The sequence below is a fragment of the Zea mays genome, chromosome 2 (assembly GCF_902167145.1).
Source record: "Zea mays cultivar B73 chromosome 2, Zm-B73-REFERENCE-NAM-5.0, whole genome shotgun sequence".
Lineage (NCBI taxonomy): Eukaryota > Viridiplantae > Streptophyta > Magnoliopsida > Poales > Poaceae > Zea > Zea mays.
Genome location: NC_050097.1, coordinates 208,390,621 through 208,414,489, shown reverse-complemented (window position 1 = coordinate 208,414,489; position 23,869 = coordinate 208,390,621). Strand labels below are relative to the sequence as shown.

Here is a 23,869-nt window from a genome sequence, read left to right as displayed (position 1 = left end):
TTTATCAAGGCTGAGGAGCATGGGTTGCTGCAGCCCATTTCTTCTAATTCATTTCAGCACCGGATCTCGCTCTATGCAGACGACGTGGCTCTCTTCCTAAAACCAGAGCCTAGGGACTTAAACACTGCTGTGAGGATTTTGGATCTGTTTGGGGATGCTTCAGGGTTGAGAACCAATATGGCAAAGAGCAGTATTGTACCCATCCGTTGCACACATGCTGATTTGAATTTGGTCCAGCAGCTCCTTCCCTGCAGATTTGAGACTTTTCCAATTAAATACTTGGGTCTCCCTCTCTCCCTGAAGAAGTTATCTAAAGCTCAGCTTCAGCCTCTTATTGACAAGGTGGCTGATCTCTTACCGGCTTGGAAAGCTGACCTGATGACCCGTGCTGGCAGAGCTACCCAGGTGCAATTTGTGCTCACTGCTACTGTTATTTATCAAATGATGGCTCTGGATTTGCCTAAGTGGGCTATTAAAGCAATTGATAAAATCTGTCGTGGGTTCTTGTGGCGAGGGCGTAAAGAGGCTAATGGTGGTCATTGTATGGTGGCCTGGGGCAAGGTCATACGCCCAAAAGAGTTAGGGGGGCTTGGTATATCTGATCTTCAATGCTTAAATAGGGCCCTTCGTGTTAGATGGATTTGGCTCCAAAAACTGATTCTTCCAAACCTTGGACTGATTTGCCATTCCATTCAAACCGGTTCTTGGATAGCTTGTGCTCTTTGGCAATGGCCTCCATAGTGGGTGATGGGCAGTCCACTCTTTTTTGGCATGACAGATGGATCCTGGGTCAGAGGATTGCAGACTTGGCCCCTCATGTTTTTAGTTTGGTTCCTAAAAGGCTGGTGAAGCGAAGGACAGTGGTTGATGCTCTGTGTAGCTCATTATGGATTGGGGATTTAAGGGGAGTGGTATCTTGGGAGGTCATTGCTGACTTCATTTTGCTGGCAGATGTTGTGGCTGATGTTGATCTTCAACCGGGAGTTCCAGATAAACATTATTGGAGGTTCTCTTCCAATGGTATCTATTCGGCCAAATCTGCTTATGAGATAATGTTCTGTGGTTCTACCTCCATGGCGGACTTTGAAAGAGTGTGGAGCACCTGGGCGCCGCCGAAGTGTCAGTTTTTCCTCTGGTTGGTCCTACATAATAAATGTTGGACGGCTGACCGGCTCGCTAAGAGGGGTCTTCCCCATCCTAGTTCTTGCCCCTTATGTGACCAGGAAGGAGAGTCTATTCATCACTTGCTTGTTTCTTGTGTCCTCAGGAGGCAATTTTGGTATCTTCTTCTCCAACGTGTCGGTCTGTCCACCCTCTCCCCCGGGATGGAAGATATCAATTTTGAAGCTTGGTGGAGTAGATCGGTTGAGGTTACTCCTAAGGACCTTAGAGATGGCCTTAACTCCTTGGTGATTCTTGGGGCTTGGACTATCTGGAGACACCGTAATGACTGTGTTTTCAATGGTGCTCAGCCTTCTAGAGCTGGATTGCTTACCTCAGCCAGTGATGAGTTCAATATGTGGTGTTTTGCGGGGGCCAAAGGCTTGACCCGTCTTTCAGACCTAGCTTTTGTGTTCAACCCCGGTTAGAAGGTGGTTATTACTAGTGTTGTTTGTGTGTGTTTGTGTGAGTGGTGTTTAGGTCATTGTAATTATCATCCTTCTTGTGAAAGGGCCTCTAGCTGAGTTGGTTAGGTGGTCTGAGTAGCACTCCTCAGGTCCTGGGTTCGACTCCCCGTGGGAGCGAATTTCAGGCTGTGGTTAAAAAAATCCCCTCGTCTGTCCCACGCCAAAGCACAGGTCTAAGGCTCAGCCCCGGTCGTGGTCGTTCTCACATGGGCTTCGATGCCGCTGTGTATGGGTGGGGCAGGGGTTCGGGGGTTTTCTCGACCTGTGTGAGAAGGTCTTCTTCTTAATTCAATGTCCGGGGCTGTCTTACCCCCCGCAGGTCGAGTTTAATTATCATCCTTCTTTTAATGAAATGATACGCAGCTCTCCAGCGTGTTCGAGAAAAAAAAAAGTTTAAAATGGGATTTGTTTAATGGTTTTTCTTAAGTTGGAGGTGGTTGTACGGCTAAAGGCACACAGAACATGTATATAATACACGATAATAATTTCCACATAACATGATAACAATGAGAATATGCAAACATGATTCAGATTTTCATTATCAGCTTTAATTTAAAAAATAACTTTTTAAGAAAAAAAAACAAATGTAATAGCTTCTTCCCCAAATCCTATGCAAGGTGTGAAAGTTTGGTCCTTCTAATGCATGCATCTCAGGCTTGCTGTCATGCAGCCAGCAACTATTTGTCACCCCTCAAGCAGCAGAGAGAAGAATAAAATCGATCATCAAATAGAAAACATGGTTGACAATGAATTTTATGATGTTAGATAACAGTAAGTAAACAATGAAAAGAGAACAACCTTTTGAAGGTACCAGAGACCTTAGCGCTGAAGATGTCACTAGCAGCAGTTAAAAAACTACACGTTCTAGCCAGTGAAATCTTTTGAACATGATATATAATCTGATAGTTAGAAACCACAGAGATGATCAAGATTACGTGAATTTAACATAAATAGGGTATTAAAAAACTTAATCAGGTAAAGACGAACCTTCTTCTTTTCTTCTTTGTCACCGGGTAAAAGGGCCTTGAAGGCTTGACGCCAAGGACCATCATCACAACCAGGTAATGTGGTCCGAAGTATTGCCATGATAGCTTTGATCACCTAAAATGATTGCAAGATAAAGCACTTACATTGTGACAAAAATGATAGCACTCAGAGGGTTATCACAAGTATTGTTGCTTCCCTACCCAAAACTTAGGATTTGCTAAAGATAAAAAGTGTCATGCTCAGATGGTTGAATTCTAAAAAAAGAACTCGGACGCGGAGGGAAAGACCGCCCCCCGGTATTATATTAAGGAGAGACCGAAACAATGGTCCCGCCCAAGAAAATCCTCAAACCCTAGCCCCCATCACTAACGGGACGGCGTCAACCGTCCACTCTGCAACGGTCCAACCGGAGGGTGGAGCACAAGACATCGTAACCCGAGAGCGGATGAGGCACAACGAGGGGATTTTTTTAACAAGCCTGAAAATTCGCCCCCTAGAGGGATCGAACCCAGGAATTTGAGGTGCTACTCGGAAGCCCTTAACCGCTAGACTTGGAAGTGCTACTTGGAGGTGGTTGAATTCTGGAACAATAAGCCATAAATTAACCCAATCAATACAAGTATATAGATATAGTAGATAGGTATTTAGCATCACGAACTAGAATAACATAAGAGCATGTAAGACATTCCAGTAGGTTCTTTTGCAATCCTTCCAAAATAAGAACAGTTCTGAATTTGGAAAGCATAAGAAATTTCCAAGCTTCATATGTTACTGGCAGTCTGGCACAAAGAACTATAAAATAAACATATATGAAAAGAAGCCAGAAAATCATGAGAATTTTTTACTAACGAATACAACAACAACAAAGCCTTTTAGTCCCAAGCAAGTTGGAGTAGACTAGAATTAAAACCCAACAAAACCAACAAGTCAAGGTTCGGACACATGAATAGCTGTTTTTCATGCACTCCTATTGTAACCAAGCAAGTTGGGATAGGCTAGAGTTAAAACCCAACAAAACCAACAAGTCAAGGTTCGGACACATGAATAGTTGTTTTTCATGCACTCCTACTGTAACGAATCTTGGAAGAAAACTAAATCCAACTACCTTTTTCCTGTAGAAAGCCACACCATGAATGTTAAAGGGAATTTTCCTGTTGCGGAAGGAGACTTGGAAAGCTTTGCCAGTTATCTGTGCAAGAGAAAATTAGGTCGCAAGCATAAAGACACCTTTTGAAAGCATAACGTTTTTTCAACCTGTCTTCGATATAGGACAGCAATGTTGCCAAAGTTGCACCCCTCAGCGGTACCAGATGTAATTTCAATGATTTTGTCAATAACAAATGCGCATTGTGAATCTTCACTGTGGCACTCCTTGACAGTGATCTATGTAAAGTTAAGGATTAGACATGTAACTGAGAGGATATGAGAACAAATGGCAACAATCCATCAGTGCAATTTACAAGGATACCTTACAGCCAGAAGGGTTGTCGGTCTCTACAAGCCTAGGATGATGCCGCTTAGTGTTGTTCTGAATTAGAGCAGTTGCTGCTTCAACAATTGCACGTGTGGAGCGGTAATTCTTGCTCAACCTGATCTGCAGTCATTGGCGTAACAAGCTACTTAACAGAACAACACGGGACTAAAACATTTTGAAAATTTCATGCAGACAACACAATGCATACCTCTTTATGATCCGGAAAATCTTTACGAAATGAATCAAAGCCAGATACATCGGCACCATTGAAACTGAAGATGGACTAACATAAGAGAAGACAAAGCTTAGGGGAAACATATAAGAAACCAAAGGTTTTAGGATGATATATGCATATCAAATTTTGGAAGTGCAGGCCTGGTGTAGTGATGAAAGCTATCTCACTGAGTCACAAAGTCATGAGTTCGAAGCAGCCTCTCCACATTCATGGTGGAAGCTTGTCTCGGTTTATCACTTCACCAGGCCCCACTCATATGAGAACCTGCGGTACTCAGATTGCCCTTTTTTATATGTATATCAAATCTGTGTACCTGATCTTCATCACCGACAATAGTTATATGATTGTGGGAAGCTAGAATCTTCAGAAGACAATACTGCATAGCACTGGTATCCTGAAACTCATCAACTACAATTGCCCGCCACATATCCTGACACTCTTTGTACACTGCACAAGCAAGGGGCACACCTTTTTAATCAACAAGTAATCAAAGTCCAACAATGTACTGAGACTATAGCTGAAACTACCTTCAGGAAAATTTGTGAGAAGGGTTATAGATGAGTTAATGAAATCATGGTAATCAAGAGCATTACAAGATCTTAATATTTCATTGTAATGTCGAAGAACAGAAGCCTAGACAAAAAGAAATGCAGACAGTTAATTTGGTCATTAAAACCAAGCACAAAAAAAATAATGACAAAAGGTAGGGCAGCTTACTCCTGTCAAATCACCCTTTTTTTCATAGTCCTCTGGAGTTCTTCCTGAAGCTTTTGCCTTCAAATAAACATGGAAAGGTTCGATCAAAACAAAATGCAACTACCAAAAAATCAACATGGAAACAAATCAGCACATGTTGTGGATACTACAAACATTTTTTTACAGAAGATCTAGGGTGTGTTTGGTTTGACTTTTGGCTTTTGCTTTTATGCCCCTAAAAGTCAAAAGCCAACCAAAGGGCTGGATCTAGGAAGCAGCTTTTTCTAAAAGCCGACTTTCTCGTAGTGCAAATCTGAAGGCACCTCTGGACCTGCTTTTAGTGGCTTTTCGGATGGAACTGTGAAAACATATATCGAAGATTTTTTTAACGACTTTTAGTGGTTTCCACCAAACGGTTTTTAGCTTTTTAACAGCTTACAGTCTACAGCAGCTTTTTCCACAGCTCACAGCCCACAGCAACTTTTTTCACAGCCACAGCCCAACCAAACAGACCCCTAGAGACACTGCTTCCACACAGCCCACATTAGTAGGTTTGAATTGGTCGACAAAGATTAGTGTGGTAGGCATTCTAACAGTAAGCCCACAACCATAAACCAATACTACGGACAATGAAATAGTACAAACTATGAAACTTCTAGCCATGACTATAACTCTATCACTGGAAGTGAACATTTTTGTTCAAAAAATATTGGTGAAGTATATTACATGCTATACCAAAAACAGTTCAGTGTTACAACAATATATACACAAACCCTAAAGAGCCTACTGGGCTGGACTGTAGAAGGCCCACAACACAGCCATAAATGAGGTTGTCTAACTACTACTTGGCATAGTCAACATTATTGGAAACCCTAACCCTAGTATAGGGTGGGGATATGTATTAATAGACTTGGTGGTGTTGGGTCTGGCCCATTACAGAGGGGCGAGAGGGTAAATACACATAGAAGACCCCCAAACCCTAATACAATTCTAACACCCCCCGCAGTCGCAACTCTATCCTGTATAGATGTTGAGACTGGACCGAAAGTCTAGGAATACACTCGCCGGTAACCCCTTGGTGAAGATGTAGGCGAACTGCAGCGTGGTGGGAACGCTGAGAACCCGAACGTCACCTGCAGCGACTCGGTCGCGGACAAAGTGCAGGTCGATCTCCACATGCTTCGTGCGCTGATGCTGCACGGGGTTGGTGGAGAGGTAGACGGCGCTGACGTTGTCGCAGTAGACGAGGGTGGCGCGCTGGAGGGGGCTGTGGAGCTCGTGGAGGAGTTCGCACATCCAGGAGGCCTCCGCCACGCCGTTGGCCACAGTGCGGTACTCAGCCTCTGCGCTGGAGCGGGAGACGACGGGCTGCCGCTTGGCGACCGAGGAGACGAGGTTGGCACCCAGAAATACAGCATAGCCGAAAGTGGATCGGCGTGTGTTGGGTCAGTCGGCCCAGTCTGCGTCAGTGTAGACCACGAGCTCCGACGTCGGGGATGGTCGGAGGAGCAGACCGTAGTCGAGGGTGATGTCCATTTTGGATTTTCATCTTATTAAAAAAAAGGAGCCGACTGGGTGGGCCGCTTCAAGGCCCGGTGGCCGAGCAGCCCACCAGGAGGTCACGTTTTCTAGGGCTGCAGCAGCCGTTCTCGAGAGGAAAAAGCAGGGGTTCGGCAGCTGGCGGCGGCGTGCTGCTCTTGCCGATCTCTACGGCCTCTCTAGCGCAACCGCTGCTCCCTCGGCGCTTGAAATATGGAGACTTTCCCTGCTCTTGAGCTCGCCAAAAATTGCCAGCAGCCCTTTGTTCTCTCTGCTGCTTGCTGTTCCATTCTCCTCAAGCCATTAGGTTCCTAGTGTTCCTGTGGTTAATCGCCGGTGGTGATTGGAAGCTGGTAGAGGTGGTGCTGTTTTTGTTCAGCGAGGTTCTCCTGTGCCCCGTTGATTTACAGTGCGCCTGTGTGGTGCTCTGTCTGTTCTGATCTCTGTCCACCGTGGCCTGGTGCCTGGGCTCCCTGCTGCGCGGTGTTCGTCTTCTCGGGCTGGTGCTGTGGACGTCTCCCACGGCCTCAGTAGCGGCTCTAGTATCTCCGTCAACCTCCCGTTGTGCAGGCCCGGACGTGGGCGGCGGAATTGGTTTTCTGGGACAGAACTTCGTGTTCGCTGAGCTGATCTTCCCACGTAGACAATCTACGTGCTGTGAGTTATTCGTTGCCTCACTTTATTTACTGTTTAATTTTGTGCAATTTGCTAGTATTAAATACTTGGGTGTGATTGCACTGTTGTGGGCGGATTTGTGTGCTCGATGATGATAGCGGTGTAGTGAGACAACGTGACAGTCTGGGTTTTAGTGTATTATCATTTTCAGCATTGATATTATTTGTGCCTAATTAAATCTCTCTTTGTTGAGGCTGTTTACCTATGTTAAATTCTGTTATTTTATTTAATACACAGCTCCTTACTATTAGTATTTACATTTGATTATTAGGCTTATTACATCTGATCTAAAACCCTGATTTGGTAAGATAGGACTGTCACGTTAGTCGAGGATCTCTGATCACCTTTTAGCGTTGGAGGGTTGTTTATTACAGCAACCCGCTATTTTGAGAGCAATAGTTTAAGATAAACAATTATGTTTATTTGTTTAATCTGTCTTCTTCATTTGCAAGCCATGTTTAATTATGAAATGGACCTGTGTAGCTATTTTACATGTTTACATGTCTTAGAATTGCTACTGTTCATTGCTGCTATAATTTCATATGGTATTTATCTGAGTTATATGATTGTTTTATTCAGAATTAGAATATTTAATTTATTTAAATATGAAGGAAGCATGTCACTTATTTCTCTAATATTACAACAATCCAGAAAACCAATTCGTATTATGGCCTCCAGTTCTGATGTCATTAAGCCTGAAGCGTTCGACGGCGCAAGCTTTAAACGCTGGCAGATTAAGACTCGCATGTGGCTCACTGACCTAAAATTATTTTGGGTAGTGACATCGGCTGTTCCCCAGGCTGCATCAGATGATTCTGATGATGCAGCGAAGGTCGCCGCACTAGCGGAGAAAGCCAAGTGGGACGAAGCCAATGAGGCATGCTTGTCTCGTCTGCTGAACGTCTTGTCGAACCGCTTATTTGACGTGTACTCTGGTTTTACCTCCGCTAAGGGTCTATGGACTGAACTTGAGAACGAGTTCTCTGAAGTTGACAATGGCAACGAGTCATTCACAACGGAAAACTACCTCAACTATAAAATGGTTGAGGGAAGGTCTGTTATGGAGCAGCTACAGGAGATTCAACTCCTTGTTAGGGACTTGGTCCAATATGGTTGCGTCCTACCAGACAGTTTTCAGGTGAATGCAATACTGGCAAAGCTCCCGCCTTCTTGGCGAGACTTTGTGACTTCACGCCGCCACATGAAGAAGCAAATGATTCTCACTGAGTTGTCAGCTGCGATTAATGTGGAAGAGCGTGCAAGGTCCAGTAACAAGCCATCTCAGCAACTCCAGGCTCACGTTGTTGAGAAGGGTGGAGATAGAAAATTTCAGAAGAAGAAGAAGAACTCTCCACAGAAGAATCTGAACCAACCTAAATCCAAAAAGATGAAGAAGAAAAAGGAGGACTTTATCTGCTACGTTTGTGGAGTCTCCGGGCATACAGCTCGGAGGTGCAAACTTAGGAAGGGAAAAGGTCCTCCACCTCAGCGCAAAGAAGGGAACGTGGTGGTTAACTCCACCCCAGGGTATGCACCTCAGGCCTTTATGGCAAGTCCATCAGATGACTGGTGGATGGATTCCGGTGCTACTGTTCATATTTGTGCTGATCGGTCCATGTTCTCTTCATTCCAGGGATATAACAGCGCACCAGTCTTGATGGGAAATGGTGTTCCGGCAGCAGTTCGAGGTACTGGACAGGTCTACCTGAAGTTAACTTCAGGAAAGACGCTCGTGCTGAAGGACGTACTCTATGTGCCCTCGATGAGCCGGAACCTCATTTCAGTGTCGCTGCTATGTCGACAGGGTCTCAAATTAGTGTTTGAGTCTAATAAAGTGGTCCTGTCTAAGTTTGGTACTTTTGTTGGAAAGTCATATGAGTCAGGCGGTTTGTTCCGTCTTTCTGTTTTGAATAATCATTCTTCTTACCATGTTAATGTGGTCTGTAATAACGATTCCATTAATAATATATGGCATTCCCGTTTGTGTCATGTGAATTTTAAGGCCATTAAGAGATTAAGTGACATGTCTTTAATTCCTGAATATAAACATGTTAAAGGTGTAAAATGTGGTATTTGTGTGCAAGCTAAGCAGCCTAGAAAACCGTTTCATACGGTTGAAGGCAGAAGTACCACTCCTTTAGAACTAATTCACTCAGAAATCTGTGAGATGAATGGTATAATCACAAAAGGCGGTAAAAGATACTTTCTTACCTTGATAGATGATGCTACCAGGTTCTGTTATATTTACTTACTCAGAACTAAAGATGAGGCACTAGAACACTTTAAGATCTATAAGACTGAAGTTGAAAACCAGTTAGACAAGAAAATTAAAAGGCTACGATCTGATAGAGGAGGTGAATATCTTTCCAACCTTTTTGATGAGTACTGCAAAGAGTGTGGAATCATTTATGAAACCACTGCTCCATATTCACCTCAGTCAAATGGGGTAGCTGAAAGGAAGAACCGAACGGTGTGTGACTTAGCTAACGCTTTGTTGCAAAGTTCGGGGATGCCTGACATCTGGTGGGGCGAGGCAGTACTCACGGTGTGCTATGTCCTGAACAGGGTGCCGCCTCGCAACCGTGAGGCCACGCCCTATGAAGGATTTAAAGAAAGGAAGCCAGATCTTTCGCATCTTCGGACTTGGGGCTGCCTTGCAAAGGTGAATGTCCCGTTGCCGAAGAAGAGAAAGTTAGGCCCTAAGACCGTAGACTGTGTCTTCCTGGGTTATGCACATAACAGTGCAGCTTATAGATTTCTAGTGGTCCATTCCGAGACAAGCGAAATCGCTGTAAATGTAATAATGGAGTCTCGGGATGTGACATTCTTTGAGAGCATCTTCCCTATGCGGGATAAGGAAGTAGTAGCCCCAGATGGTCCATCTCGGACATATTCTCTGTCCTCGAGTGTCCATGACCAGACTCCAGATTTGGAGTTAAGGAGGAGTAAGAGACAAAGGACTGAAAAGTCTCTGGGTGATGATTATATTATTTATCTAGTGGATGAAGAATCACGCTCCCTCACAGAGGCATATACATCTCCGGATGCAGAGTACTGGAGGGAGGCTGTCCGTAGCGAGATGGATTCAATCATCTCGAACGGAACTTGGGAGATAACTGATCTCCCAGCTGGTTGCAAGCCTGTGGGCTGCAAATGGATCTTTAGGAGGAAGAGGAGACCTGATGGTACTATTGAAAAGTACAAGGCCCGTCTTGTGGCTAAGGGTTTTACTCAAAAGAAAGAGGAGGATTATTTTGATACTTATTCTCCGGTGGCTCGATTGCCCACAATCCGTGTGCTTTTAGCACTGGCAGCTGCTTATAAACTTCGTGTCCATCAAATGGACGTAAAGACAGCATTCCTAAATGGAGAGCTGGAAGAGGAAATTTATATGCAGCAACCAGAAGGATTTGTGGTTAAAGGTCAAGAGAGCAAAGTGTGTCGCTTGATTAAATCCTTATATGGTCGTAAGCAAGCTCCCAGACAATGGCATGAGAAGTTTAATAATACTCTGACCACTGTCGGGTTTTGTGTAAACGAAGCCGACAAGTGTGTGTATTATCGCTTCTCTGGGGGCAAAGGTGTCATCATGTGTTTATACGTTGATGACATATTGATATTTGGGACCGATTTGGAGGCTATCATGGAGACAAAAATATTCCTCTCCAAGAACTTTGATATGAAGGACTTGGGTGAAGCTGATGTAATATTGAACATCAAGCTAATAAAGGGTGAGGATGGGATTACTTTGTCACAATCCCATTATGTGGAAAAGGTCCTGACTCGCTTTGGACATATGGACTGTAAACCAGTCACCACACCCTATGATCCATCCTACACGCTCAGTAAATATGAAGGTGAGCCTGTGAACCAGCTACTATATTCGCAGATCATCGAATCTCTCATGTACCTGAGTAGTGCAACTAGACCAGATATCTCATATGCAGTATGCAGACTGGCTCGTTATTCGGCCAGTCCAGGAGATAGACACTGGGTAGCCTTGTACAGAGTGCTTCGGTATTTGAAGGGAGCGATGAATCTTGGTATTAAATATACCGGATTTCCGTCAGTACTTGAAGGATTCAGTGATGCAAACTGGATCTCTGACTCGGATCAAATGAAGTCTACAAGTGGCTATGTGTTCACTTTAGCTGGTGGGGCCGTGTCATGGAGATCGTCTAAACAATCAGTGTCGACACGTTCCACCAAGGAGGCTGAATTAGTTGCACTTGATTCAACAGCATTGGAGGCTGAATGGTTGAGAGACCTGTTGTCAGACCTTCCAATGCTAGCAAAGCCGATACCGGTTGTCCTAGTATACTGTGACAACACTTCTGTGTTGCTGAAAGTGAACAGTAGAAAGGACAACCAAAAATCCTCGAGGCATATCAGAAGACGACTTGATTCATGTCGGCATGCTAGAGAGACGGGTGTAATAACAGTAGATTACATCAAGTCTGAAAGGAACCTTGCTGATCCTTTCACCAAAGGGCTGGCTCAAAAGCCAATCCAAGCAGCGTGCATGGGAATGGGACTCGTACCCTGTTAGCGGTTTCAACTGCGGATAACTGTCCTGTGTGACCGGAGATCCCGAGATCCAGGCTCCAGAAAACGAAGCACTGTGAAACCAAGAGCACAAACGATAAAGAGTCTCATGAGCTGCTGTGCTGTGTCTGTATGGCAGGTTGAGCGATATGCTCTTAATGAAGTCAATGCTATAAGCAGGGAAATTGTCCTACAGAATTTCCTTAACGATTTCACCTATATGAGCTGACTGTGGGGTCGCAGTCCGGGAGAGAATGGGGTTTTCTCTCTAGTGAGTTCATGAATAGATATTAAAGGGCATGACCGTAACGCCCTGCCCCGTAAGAGAAGCAGATAATCTGCCTAGTACTATGTGCCTTTTGTGCGAAGATTCTCACACTAGGGTTTGTGGATCAAGGCGTAGTCCTCCGCTTACTCGTGCAGGGTTGGAGTACACTGGGATAGGCTTTGGTTCAAACCTAACAAGTACCTCTGCCGAAAAGTAGTATATAAACAGTACGGGAGCACAATGACATTGATCAGAAAATAAGAGTGAAAATGGTGGGGATTGATGTCCATTTTGGATTTTCATCTTATTAAAAAAAAGGAGCCGACTGGGTGGGCCGCTTCAAGGCCCGGTGGCTAAGCAGCCCACCAGGAGGTCACGTTTTCTAGGGCTGCAGCAGCCGTTCTCGAGAGGAAAAAGCAGGGGTTCGACAGCTGGCGGCGGCGTGCTGCTCTTGCCGATCTCTACGGCCTCTCTAGCGCAACCGTTGCTCCCTCGGCGCTTGAAATATGGAGACTTTCCCTGCTCTTGAGCTCGCCAAAAATTGCCAGCAGCCCTTTGTTCTCTCTGCTGCTTGCTGTTCCATTCTCCTCAAGCCATTAGGTTCCTAGTGTTCATGTGGTTAATCGCCGGTGGTGATTGGAAGCTGGTAGAGGTGGTGCTGTTTTTGTTCAGCGAGGTTCTCCTGTGCCCCGTTGATTTACAGTGCGCCTGTGTGGTGCTCTGTCTGTTCTGATCTCTGTCCACCGTGGCCTGGTGTCTGGGCTCCCTGCTGCACGGTGTTCGTCTTCTCGGGCTGGTGCTGTGGACGTCTCCCACGGCCTCAGTAGCGGCTCTAGTATCTCCGTCAACCTCCCGCTGTGCAGGCCCGGACGTGGGCGGCGGAATTGGTTTTCTGGGACAGAACTTCGTGTTCGCTGAGCTGATCTTCCCACGTAGACAATCTACGTGCTGTGAGTTATTCGTTGCCTCACTTTATTTACTGTTTAATTTTGTGCAATTTGCTAGTATTAAATACTTGGGTGTGATTGCACTGTTGTGGGCGGATTTGTGTGCTCGATGATGATAGCGGTGTAGTGAGACAACGTGACAGTCTGGGTTTTAGTGTATTATCATTTTCAGCATTGATATTATTTGTGCCTAATTAAATCTCTCTTTGTTGAGGCTGTTTACCTGTGTTAAATTCTGTTATTTTATTTAATACACAGCTCCTTACTATTAGTATTTACATTTGATTATTAGGCTTATTACATCTGATCTAAAACCCTGATTTGGTAAGATAGGACTGTCACGTTAGTCGAGGATCTCTGATCACCTTTTAGCGTTGGAGGGCTGTTTATTACAGCAACCCGCTATTTTGAGAGCAATAGTTTAAGATAAACAATTATGTTTATTTGTTTAATCTGTCTTCTTCATCTGCAAGCCATGTTTAATTATGAAATGGACCTGTGTAGCTATTTTACATGTTTACATGTCTTAGAATTGCTACTGTTCATTGCTGCTATAATTTCATATGGTATTTATCTGAGTTATATGATTGTTTTATTCGGAATTAGAATATTTAATTTATTTAAATATGAAGGAAGCATGTCACTTATTTCTCTAATATTACAACAGAGGGAGCAGCGGAGGTAGCGCAGGATCCGCTTGAGAGGGGTGAGATGGGGCTCCCGTGGGGTGTGCATGTGGAGGCACACCTGCTGGACAACGTAGGCGATGTCGGGTCGGGAGAAGGTGAGGTACTGAAGCGCGCCGATGAGGCTTCGGTAAGACGTCGCGTCGGCGACCGATGGAGCAGGGCTTGCAGTCAGACATGCCAGCCCGCTCTAGAATGTCGATGGCGTACTGGCGCTGGTGCAGGAAGAGACCCCAGGGCCGACGTTCGGCGGTGATGTCAAGGAAGTGATGGAGAGGCCCTAGGTCCTTTATCGCAAACTCCCTCTGGAGGGCGATGATCGTGCGCTGGAGAAGATCGGCGGTGGATGCCGTGAGCACGATGTCGTCGACGTAGAGGAGGTAGACGATGTCATCGCCACGGCGGTAGATGAAGAGGGACGTATCCAACTTGGCCTTGACGAAGCTGATGGAGGCCAAGTAGGTGGCGAAGCGGCTGTACCAGGCCCACGGCGCCTGCTTGAGGCCGTAGAGGGAACGGTTCAGCCGGCAGACCAGATCCGGGTGAGTGGCGTCGACGAAGCCGGTGGGCTGGCTGCAGTAGACAGTCTCCGTCAGAGTGCCATGTAGGAAGGCGTTCTTGACGTCGAGCTGATGGATCGCCCAGTTCCGGGAGAGGGCGAGGGAGAGGACGGCGTGAACGGTAGCAAACTTGACGACGGGGCTGAAAGTCCCGTCGTAGTCTACTCCGGGGCGCTGGGTGAAACCCCGAAGGACCCAGCGGGCCTTGTAGCGGTCGAGGGAGCCGTCCGAAGTCAGCTTGTGGTGAAAGAGCCACTTGCTAGTGACCACATTGGTCCCAGGAGGACACGGCACCAGGTCCCAGGTGTGGTTGGCCAGCAGGGCCGCGTACTCCTCCTCCATGGCCCGACGCCAGTGAGGGTCAGCGAGGGCAGTGCGAACAGGGGAGGGGACCGGGGAGGCATCCGGGGGAGTGTTGGTCGTGTCAACGGCCAGGATCAACCTGTCGACTGGCCGAAGGACGCCTGCGGCGTGGCGAGTCAACATCGGATGAATGTGCCCGGGCTCGCGGTGAATGGCGGCCGGGTGGTACACCGACGGCTCAGAGCGAGGCACCGAGACGGCGGGAGCCACAGGCGTGGCCGACTCGCAGTGATGATAGACGACCGCGGGGTCGGCAAAACGGTCGTGTCGTGGGACCCGGGTCCGTGGGCGCCGAGGGAGGAGCGCTCCCGCGGCAGCGGTAGACGAGGGCGAGGTCAGCGAAGCGAGTCCCACTCGTGGATGGGGCCGGGGTCGCCGGGGCCGCGCGTGGCGCAGGCGGGGTCGACGGGGCCATGCGTGGCACAGGCGGGGTCAATGGGGCCGCGCGTGGCGCAGGCAGGGTCGACGAAGCCATGTGTGGCGCAAGCGCAGGTGACGGGGCCGCACGTGGTGCGGGTATAAGGGGTCAGCGAAGCGAGTCCCGCTCGTGGATGTGGCCGGGGCCGCGCGTGGCGCAGGCGGGGTCGACGGGGCCATGCGTGGCACAGGCGGGGTCAATGGGGCCGCGCGTGGCGCAGGCAGGGTCGACGGAGCCATGTGTGGCGCAAGCGCAGGTGACGGGGCCGCACGTGGTGCGGGTATAAGGGCAAGCGAGGGTGTCGGAGCCGCGTGATGCACGAGCGGTGTCGACGATGCCGCACGCAAGGATAGTGAAGCCGCGCAGGGCACGGGCAATGGTGCGAGGCGAGGTGCCTAGGGGGAATGGGTACTCGGATCAGACTCAAGGATGGAGTCGAGATCGGTGGGTGGGGAGGAGTTAGCAAGGGGAAACACATCTTCGTCGAAAACGATGTGACGAGAGATGATGATGCGGTGGGATGCGAGGTCAAGACAGCGATACCCCTTGTGGTCAGGGGAGTAGCCAAGGAAGAGGCAGCGAGTGGAGCGTGGAGATAGCTTATGAGGGGCAGTAGCGGAAGTGTTGGGATAGCAGGCACAGCCGAACACGCGGAGGTGGTCGTAGGAGGGGTCTGTACCGTATAGGGCGAAGTAGGGGGTGGGGTGGCGCACCGCCTTCGACGGAAGGCGGTTGAGAGGTGGGTGGTGGTGTGCAGGGCCTCTAGAAAGGATGTTGTGGTCGGGATGGCCGAGACGGCAGTGCCAAGTGGAAGCAGTGGCAACAGCGGCGAAGGCATAGGGTGGGGCAACACAGGAGGAGGGAGGTGAGGCAGGAAAGCGAATAAAGTATAGGGGGTCAGAGCTGTCACATCAAGCGAGCACGGCATGAGTGGTAAGGTGTGTATTGTGAGCCCCCAGGAATTGAACTCCACAAAACAGTGGTTGTCAGTAGTGAGGCAACGAACCGAGAGAAGATGATGAATCATATGAGGGGCAACAAGGACGTCGTTAAGGTAGAACTGTCCCGGAAGAACCGAATCACCTACTGAGGAGACCAGGAGGGTGGAACCGTTCCCCACAATGATAGAGGAAGGATGGGAGGGATGGGAGGATGGTAGTGAGATAACGTGTCGGCAATAGGAGTGGTGTGGTAGGAGGCACTAGAGTCGACCACCCAATCGGGAGAGGTGGGGCGGAGCCAGCGCCATGGTGTCGATAGAGGTGGCGAGGTAAGGCAGGGGCGACGCCGGGTAGGGTAGAGGAGGCGTCGAGGGCGGTGGGACACCGTAGGATGGCACTGTCAAGAGATTCGGCTATGGGGGAGGTGGTGAGGAAGCACCCGTGGCCGGACCCGGCCACATGGAGATGTTCCCGGTCAAGGGGTTGTAGAGCGACAGCCACGCTGAGGCAGTGAGACCGAACGGGGCAGTGAGGGCTCACGCGGTGTTAGGGAGAGGGAGAAGGCAGGTGGGGAAGTCGGGGGGCCAAGTGTGAGCGTCGGGCGGCATAATGGAGGAGACGACGAGGTGGGAGGGCACGGCCTAGGCAAGGAAAAAGAGAGTATGCGCGCGCGCAGCACGGGAGGAGAGGGGCGCGGCCCGCAGGGCGAGGAAAGACACCGTCGCGCGGCGAGGAAGGATGTCGCCCGCACGGTAGGAAGGGCACGGGGAGCTGCGCTAGCCGTGCTAGCCGAGGAATTTATCGTGGCGGCATAGGGGGGTACGAGGTCCCAGCGGGTGGAGCGTTGTCCCAGAGAAGGAGGCCGACGCCGGGGGAGAACACGGCGATGCTGGGGGACGGAGATGTCCCTGGCGGGAGAAGAAGAGACTTGGTACCATGTTGTAATGAGAGAAAATCCTAACTCTAACCAGGGTTGGAAGTGCATTAATATAACAGAGTTAGGTGGGCTGAGGCCCATTACAATAGAGGCGTTACAATAGGGCATACAATTACGCTAACACTGATCATATGTTTATTTGCGTTGTGCATGTTGAGTGCTTAGTGGCAACCAAGTTGTAAATGCTAAGTTTTATGCAGCAAAGAGCGAACTATCTTTATGTTGTTTTAATTTGTATATTTCTGTAAATGTCAGGTATTATGCATGGTTATTAAAACGTCGCTTAAACGACGTTTAAGCGCCGTTTAAACGATAAAACGCGATTTGAAACTAAAACGTCGGAACGTTCTGGCAAATTAGCGTAGAACGTCCGTTTTCGGCGTTTAATCGTCGTTGAAACGTCTGAAACGCGTTTAATGATGTTTTAGACGTTTAATCGACGTTCCAAGTTACTAGTGGGCTAGCCTTCCTGGGCTTTCGCTTCCAAAGCCGCCCAGCCCAGCCGTCAGCCAGTGTCCTCACTCACTCCTCAGCCGTCGTCGCCGCGTCCTCACTCGGTCACTCCTCAGCCGTCAGCCAGCGCTGGAGATCTCCCGGCCAACCGCCCAGTTGCGCCTGCAACAGGTACGCCGCCGGACCCCTCCTCCCTCCTCCCTCTTCCCACCGCCAGTCTACCCACAGGCGAGTGCGCCGCCGACCGCCGTGCCACAGCCCACAAGCCACTTTCCAGTCTCCAATGCCCACTTGTTGCCGCTGCATCCACCATCCAGTCCATCCACTTGTCCGGCCAAGCTCCACTTGCTACATCCAGTTGCCCGGCCAGGCGGCCAAGCTCCAGACCTAACTTGTGTGGTTGAACTTGTGTTGTTGAACTTGACCTATTTCTTTTTATGCTAATGTTATTTGGTTTGTGAACTCAACTTATGTATGAACTTATTCTATATTTGAAATTCTATGTCAAGTCTGAAAGACGTTTCAACGTTAGTTTAAACGTTTAAACGTTGAAAAGTTGGTTCATAACGTTTTAACGTTTTACCGCTTTAATAACCATGGTATTATGCAGCAAAGTGCCTTTTGGTTGTTTCAATTTGTATGTTTCTATGTTGCCACAGTGTTAGCACGCGTTCTCTACTAGTTTGGCTTTATATGCCTCCAGATTCCAGAAGATAACAATATCATGGATGCACATTGCACAGTAAAGCTGTTCCTTTAATATTTTTTGTGATATGCATTTGTGGCGGCAAGGTGGGATCAGTGGGAATTGGCAGATACAGTCTATAAAAAACATATAGACCATTTTAGGCAGATACAGCCTTGTTGTGCAACTTCAGGAAAATAACAGTAACGAAATGTGATTGTGACTGCCTGGGGTCCTTGTAGGACTCCTGTAGATCAGCCACAGAGGTCACTGAAAACAAATATTTCTTCATCAAAAGTAGGAAGTACCTGTGTAATAAATTTCTGCCACTTTTTAGCTTTGTCTTTGAAAGAATTTTTTATGTCCCCATCATACTGTTTAGTTGTATCTCCAACACCATTATTTTTGTCATTTTCCAAAAGGCGCTCTGTCTCAATAAGCGCCCTTCGTTGCTGTCCATGTCCGTAGATTATGAATTCAGATGTGCGTCCTAGCCTTCAAATGGTTATAAAGGGGAACTAAAATTTATTAAATAAATGTCTACATATCCAGGCCTTCAAGTATCTGCAACAGTTAGTATGCTTGATAAACTGTAAGAAAGAGCAAGGTATTAAAACAGAGCATAAAGATGAAACAAGACCATAACATTAGATAGTGCGATATACTGATTAATAATTGTATATATTTTGACTTTGCCAGATATCAAATTGGAGTTATATATTATAAATAATTTGATAAAGCTTAAAAGTGATCATGATCATTTATGCATCTAGGACTATTAATTGCTTGTTGCCACAGCTGAAAATAATCTAAGTAAATCTTGATAACATGGAATTTACATTGAACATGATTTTTTTTCACAGGCTCTATTTCATCGTATAAGTTCATATTTTCTTCATAGCTTAAAAGTGCTGTACATCAGTGACTTTCTTAATATGTGGCAACTCAGTTTGTGGAGCAGAAGCATACAAAAATCCACTGCACCTAAGTATAATGTACCAACAGGGGAAAACATACTTTTCAGCATGTGTTCTGCAAAGCTGCAAGCAAAATGAGTGAAATGTGCTTATTGCAATATCCTTGGCAACTGCCTTTCCCACCACTGTCCCTATCCTCTCTCTCATTTCTGAGGCAGCAGCCGTGGTGAATGTCATAGCAAGAATGTTTGGTGGTGGAATACCCTAGCCATTAGGAGATGTGTGACTATGTGAGCTTCAACTATTATTAGGTACCACTTACATAGTGATTATACCAAACATAAAACCATACCTCTTTGAGAAGTGTGAGCACCCTACCAACCATTGTGGAAGTCTTGGGGTCATGCCAGTTACAGGGGTGGAGTCAGTATATTCAAAAGCATGATAGTCATAAGACAATACAACAACAAAGCTCAGATTAAACTCAAATGGCACGTTTGGTAAAATTTAAAACCATGATGTCTATGAAATCACCCAATACAAGAGGTGCAACCATTTTGGGCACATCAAAAGAAAGTTTTGAACTAATATTAAAATTTTCTTATATGAAAAAGGCACATACAGAAAACAAAACATGGTGTTCAGTTCTTCTGCAGCCTTCTTATTCTTTGGAACAATAAAGCCCTGGCAATGTACTTTACTTTTTAGTATGATTGGTCACGGTGAATTGCATCATTTGGGTTTTGATAACATTTGGAATCAGCATTTACTTGAAGCAGCTACAAGAACAAAAGGTATGTATTTTTTTACATGTTCACATATTATTACTCTTGATATGTTAAAATGATTTCCACAGATATTTCAACCCAGAGCTTCATCAGGGTGAAACAACAAAATCAGGTTGACCACGGTTGAACCTTATGACGATAGAAAACATTGAATTGAGTAATCCATTGCAGCAAGGACAGACCCAGTGCTGGCGGCTCCCACATGAGTGGGGTCTGGGTTAGGAACTGAGGCAAGCCTTACCCATGCATTTTTGCAGAGAGGCTGCATCAAACCCAAGACCTATGGCTCAGTGGAAAGGCTTCTCACCTCTGTGCCAGCCCTATCCTTTGCGAGCTAAAATCCATTGCGGCAAGAGTTAACTATATTTCATATGTCTAAAATATTGGACTCTAATCGGTCAAAAAAATACACGCGCTGAATACACAAAGATAAAAGGACAAGTATGTATACCTTTCCACTTCCTGGACCAGCAACAATCATTAGAGGAACAGCAACATCATTACATGCAGCCTCCTTCTGCCTATCATTCAAGGAGTGCAAATATTCATTGTACTTCTTTGGAGCACACGCTTCATCTTCCTCCTTTTCTAGTTCCATATCTTGCTGTTCCACCTGGCCCTTAGCAGCAGACATATCAGCATGCCCATCATGGACGGCAGCATCAACCTCACCAAGGAGTGCATCAACAAGCTAAATATGTCCCAAGAGAAAAGGAATCAAATGAACTCAGTTAGAGACTTCATTCCAGACTAAAACCACTCAGTACAAATTTCCATTTGGTACTGATGCTAATTTCCAGACACAGGAAACAAAAACTGTCTGATGTCCTACAACTACTCGGTGTTCCATTGTCTGAAGAAAAAAGCTATACCGCTCCACCCCCCATTGCAACGGATATTACTGGGGAAACTGAAGGATCATGATCACCGCACAGTGCTAACAATCCATCTTTCTCCTCCATTCCCTTGAGCCCCTCCTGATACTTGGCATGAGCTTTGGCATTGTGCTCCTCCATAACGGCATTGATCTCCCAGAATGCATCTTCAAACTAAATTCATCTCAAAAGAAATTCAACAGAGATTCAACACAATAAATTTCTCTTACAAATAAGGTACATTAACACAGTCGCATTTCAAGAAACAATAAACCCCAAATTGTGCATGCCTATTTCCTATCTTCGCCACACACACAATAAACATGAATTTGCTATGTTTCACAGACATTTCCTAAAATCATTTCAGTTCATGAAACAAAAAATTAAGTTATTGTGAAGTGCTCTCATAACTTAAGGATTCTCCCCAAATCTATAACAATCCCATGCACCATACTCGATACAAGAACGTCCCAATTTCCTCCTCTGATTCATGGAATCAAAAACAAACATCATGAACACAGAATATTCACATACCTCCCCACCCTCCGCGGTGATGGAAATAGCAGGGGGGAGTGAAGCATCATCGCAGGACAGCACCAAGCTCCCCTCCTCCTTCGTCCTCTCCTGGCTCTTGGCAGCAGACTGGGCATCACACTCCTCACAGATGGCGCTCACCTCCTCCCAGAAAGCATCGTCAAGCTAATTTCCGTCCAAATAAGAGAGCAACAATGTGAGTTCCTTTTTCAAAAAATGTCACTAAATGGCGTTTCCACTTCAAAGCAAACCCCAGTTAAACAAATAATAACGTCCTTCGTGCATTGGCTCTCCATATTTCCTTAGAATCTGAATATCCAGCATTTGTAAATAAAATACACCCACCGGATTCCTAACCCCATTTCCAGGCACTTCGATGAAACAAGAACCGTACCGTTGCTGTCTCTGTTCCAGCGGCGTCAATCGTGCCCGCTGCCGCCATGAGCGCCACTCCGCCCGTCCCCTTATGCTCCTCTGCTGGCTTCTTCTCCTTCTCCTTCTCCTTCTCCTTTTCCTCCTTCCTGGCCGTGGACCGCGCACGCTCCTCGCAGATGGCGTCCACCTCCCGCAAGAATGCCTCGTTCATGTCGTCTTCGTCGTCGTGCAGAAGAAACCCGCAAGGCCTGGAAGCGTTCGGGAGGGGAGTTGTATACCCATACCCGCCCCGCTGTTCCAATGCGTTGCCAGTGATATCGACGAGCGGCCGGCGCAGCGGTGGGCATGGGGATGGGGATTGCAGCGGGCGCTTGCAGGGGAGGAGATGAGAGGGGTTAGAGGCGCCGCTTGGGTAGAGCGGGAGAGGTGGAGCATTCTCCTTCTCCTTCCAGTGCGACATGGCCGCCCGCCGCCGCCCGCCGCCGGCGAGGTTTTGGTTACTGTGGTGGATATGCTGGGGCACGCGGCGTTTTCGCCCTTTTGAAAAATGGTTTCACATGTGAGTCTTTTGCTATGTCCGGCAACGGGAGCATATAATATCATGGTGTCAGATTGGTATAGTTTTCATTCAAGATGTTACTAAGTGTGCGTGTTGTTTAATTTTTACACTGGCTGACTCTTCTACCCTTACCTTTTCTCTTCTTCAGTGGTGCGTCTAGTGTCAGTCATCCCGTCCGGTCGCCCGACTCTGTACAATGGAGAATGGATGTTAGTCATCTTTGCGTGGACAACTGCTGTTGTTTGGCTGGATTGCTCGACTGGACAGCAGTTTGCTGTTATAAAAAGTGATCACTTGAATCAAGCAGAGAATTCAGTTGAGCAGCAGTAGAGAATCCAAACAGCAGCAGTAGCACATATTTCAGTCCATTTCAAGCAGCTGCAACACAGATTTTGGTTTCATAATACAAGCACACAGGCTATTTCAAGAACACATACCATACCAGCATTGTCAGCAGACAAGTCATCAGAAAATGGAAGGACTCGACTATTCCCAATCCATATGAGTGCGGGCCGATGTTTCTTCAAGTAATAACACCACCTCTTGTACGCTCGACGACACTGGAGAAAATGGAGTCGGGCACATGCAGATGCGGTGAGGCCGCGCCGGGAAGAACATGCGAGGGATCCCGACATACGGACACCGGGCAGATACAGGAACTCCGGGGAGGTGGACGCCACGCAAAGTACGCCATGAAGCCAGGGGCCACGACATGGTTCTCAGCCAGGAGCGACGGCAATGGCGAATGGCGGCGCTGCGAGGATTTGAGACGGACGAAGAGGACTGAAGAGTAGAAGAGTCACACAGCATAATTGGGCGAGGTCTCGCTGCGGGGTACCAAGGTAGCGAAGCCGCGTAACGAGAGTATTACAATCACAAATAACTCCAAAGGCCCCTAACCCAACCTTGCAGGAAAAAAAGGGAGAGACAACCCCCCAAATTGGAATCCGCACCCATCCATGGTCGCCGCCCTGCTCCACCGCTCGCCGGCGGCGCACGCGCTCCTCTCGCTGGCACTCTCTTCCCGCCTCGTCGCGTCCAAGCCCCACTCCTCATCCCCGCGCCGCCGCCACCTGCGAAGGCCGCCTCCAGCACGAAGACCTTCTCGATCTACCGGTGGGACCCGGACTCCACGGAGTTTATGTAGCTCTGGTAGTGCACAGTCAGAGCCTGCATCCAGAGACCACCACACGCACGACACAGTTACAACCAGCCGCTGCATGTTCTTCGGATTCAGGTGCACTGAATAATCAACGCTTACATGTGGGTGGTCGTAGGTGCTGGGCGCAATGTAGACGATGGGGTTGCCGCAGAACAGCACCTGCTCAATCGACCCGACCATGCTGGAGAAGGACCGAGTGGTGTGCGTGAACATGCCGTAGCAGAGCGCATCAGTTGCCTGCACCAAACTCTGTATGTCAGGGTGCGCGCGGTGATCACCGATGAATCAATAGCGCCGGGTCGATCGACCGTGGATGGAGAGGTGGAGGACGGGTGCATGCTCATGGCGGGATTGGTGCACGCTCGTTCTGATGGCTTTCTCGGCGCGGGGTTGTTATCGCGGGCGAATTGGGCGGAGGCGGGTGCAGCTTTCGCGGGCCGTGGAGGGGGCATGCACATGGAGGAGGGGAGGCGGGGCCACCAGTTTAGTCTACACTATTTACTTAATAGTTAGTAGAGATAACTAGAGATGTTCATAAAACATTCGAATTGTATCACAAATCTAATATTTTAGCATAGATATACATAGAATTTAAAGTTAATTTTCGGCAATGTTATTAAGA

The 23,869-nt window shown here is 47.5% G+C and overlaps 1 protein-coding gene across 3 annotated transcripts in view; it reads right to left on the bottom strand.

Annotated features, from left to right (window-relative positions):
- LOC103647697 (ATP-dependent DNA helicase SRS2-like protein At4g25120) overlaps positions 1-22,093 on the bottom strand; it is a 46,288-nt gene extending 24,195 nt beyond the window's left edge. For 2 of the 3 annotated variants that reach the window (XR_562968.3, XM_008672205.2), the window contains exons 1-16: positions 21,546-22,088; positions 21,152-21,316; positions 20,615-20,791; positions 20,194-20,433; positions 19,307-19,348; positions 19,055-19,218; positions 18,346-18,532; positions 5,042-5,098; positions 4,852-4,957; positions 4,638-4,771; positions 4,298-4,372; positions 4,084-4,209; positions 3,870-3,998; positions 3,721-3,804; positions 2,616-2,729; positions 2,427-2,527 (exon numbers count right to left, since the gene is read on the bottom strand). Coding sequence is in view for 2 of the 3 variants with exons in the window: in XM_008672205.2 (XP_008670427.1) it covers positions 2,427-2,527; positions 2,616-2,729; positions 3,721-3,804; positions 3,870-3,998; positions 4,084-4,209; positions 4,298-4,372; positions 4,638-4,771; positions 4,852-4,957; positions 5,042-5,098; positions 18,346-18,532; positions 19,055-19,218; positions 19,307-19,348; positions 20,194-20,433; positions 20,615-20,791; positions 21,152-21,316; positions 21,546-21,986 (2,342 nt within the window). In the remaining variant the exon portion in view is untranslated. Of the gene's footprint in view, positions 1-2,426; positions 2,528-2,615; positions 2,730-3,720; positions 3,805-3,869; positions 3,999-4,083; positions 4,210-4,297; positions 4,373-4,637; positions 4,772-4,851; positions 4,958-5,041; positions 5,099-18,345; positions 18,533-19,054; positions 19,219-19,306; positions 19,349-20,193; positions 20,434-20,614; positions 20,792-21,151; positions 21,317-21,545 lie in introns of all 3 variants that reach the window. The other variant, XM_008672206.2, reaches the window with a different exon arrangement.
- Between the last annotated feature and the right edge of the window lie 1,776 nt (positions 22,094-23,869).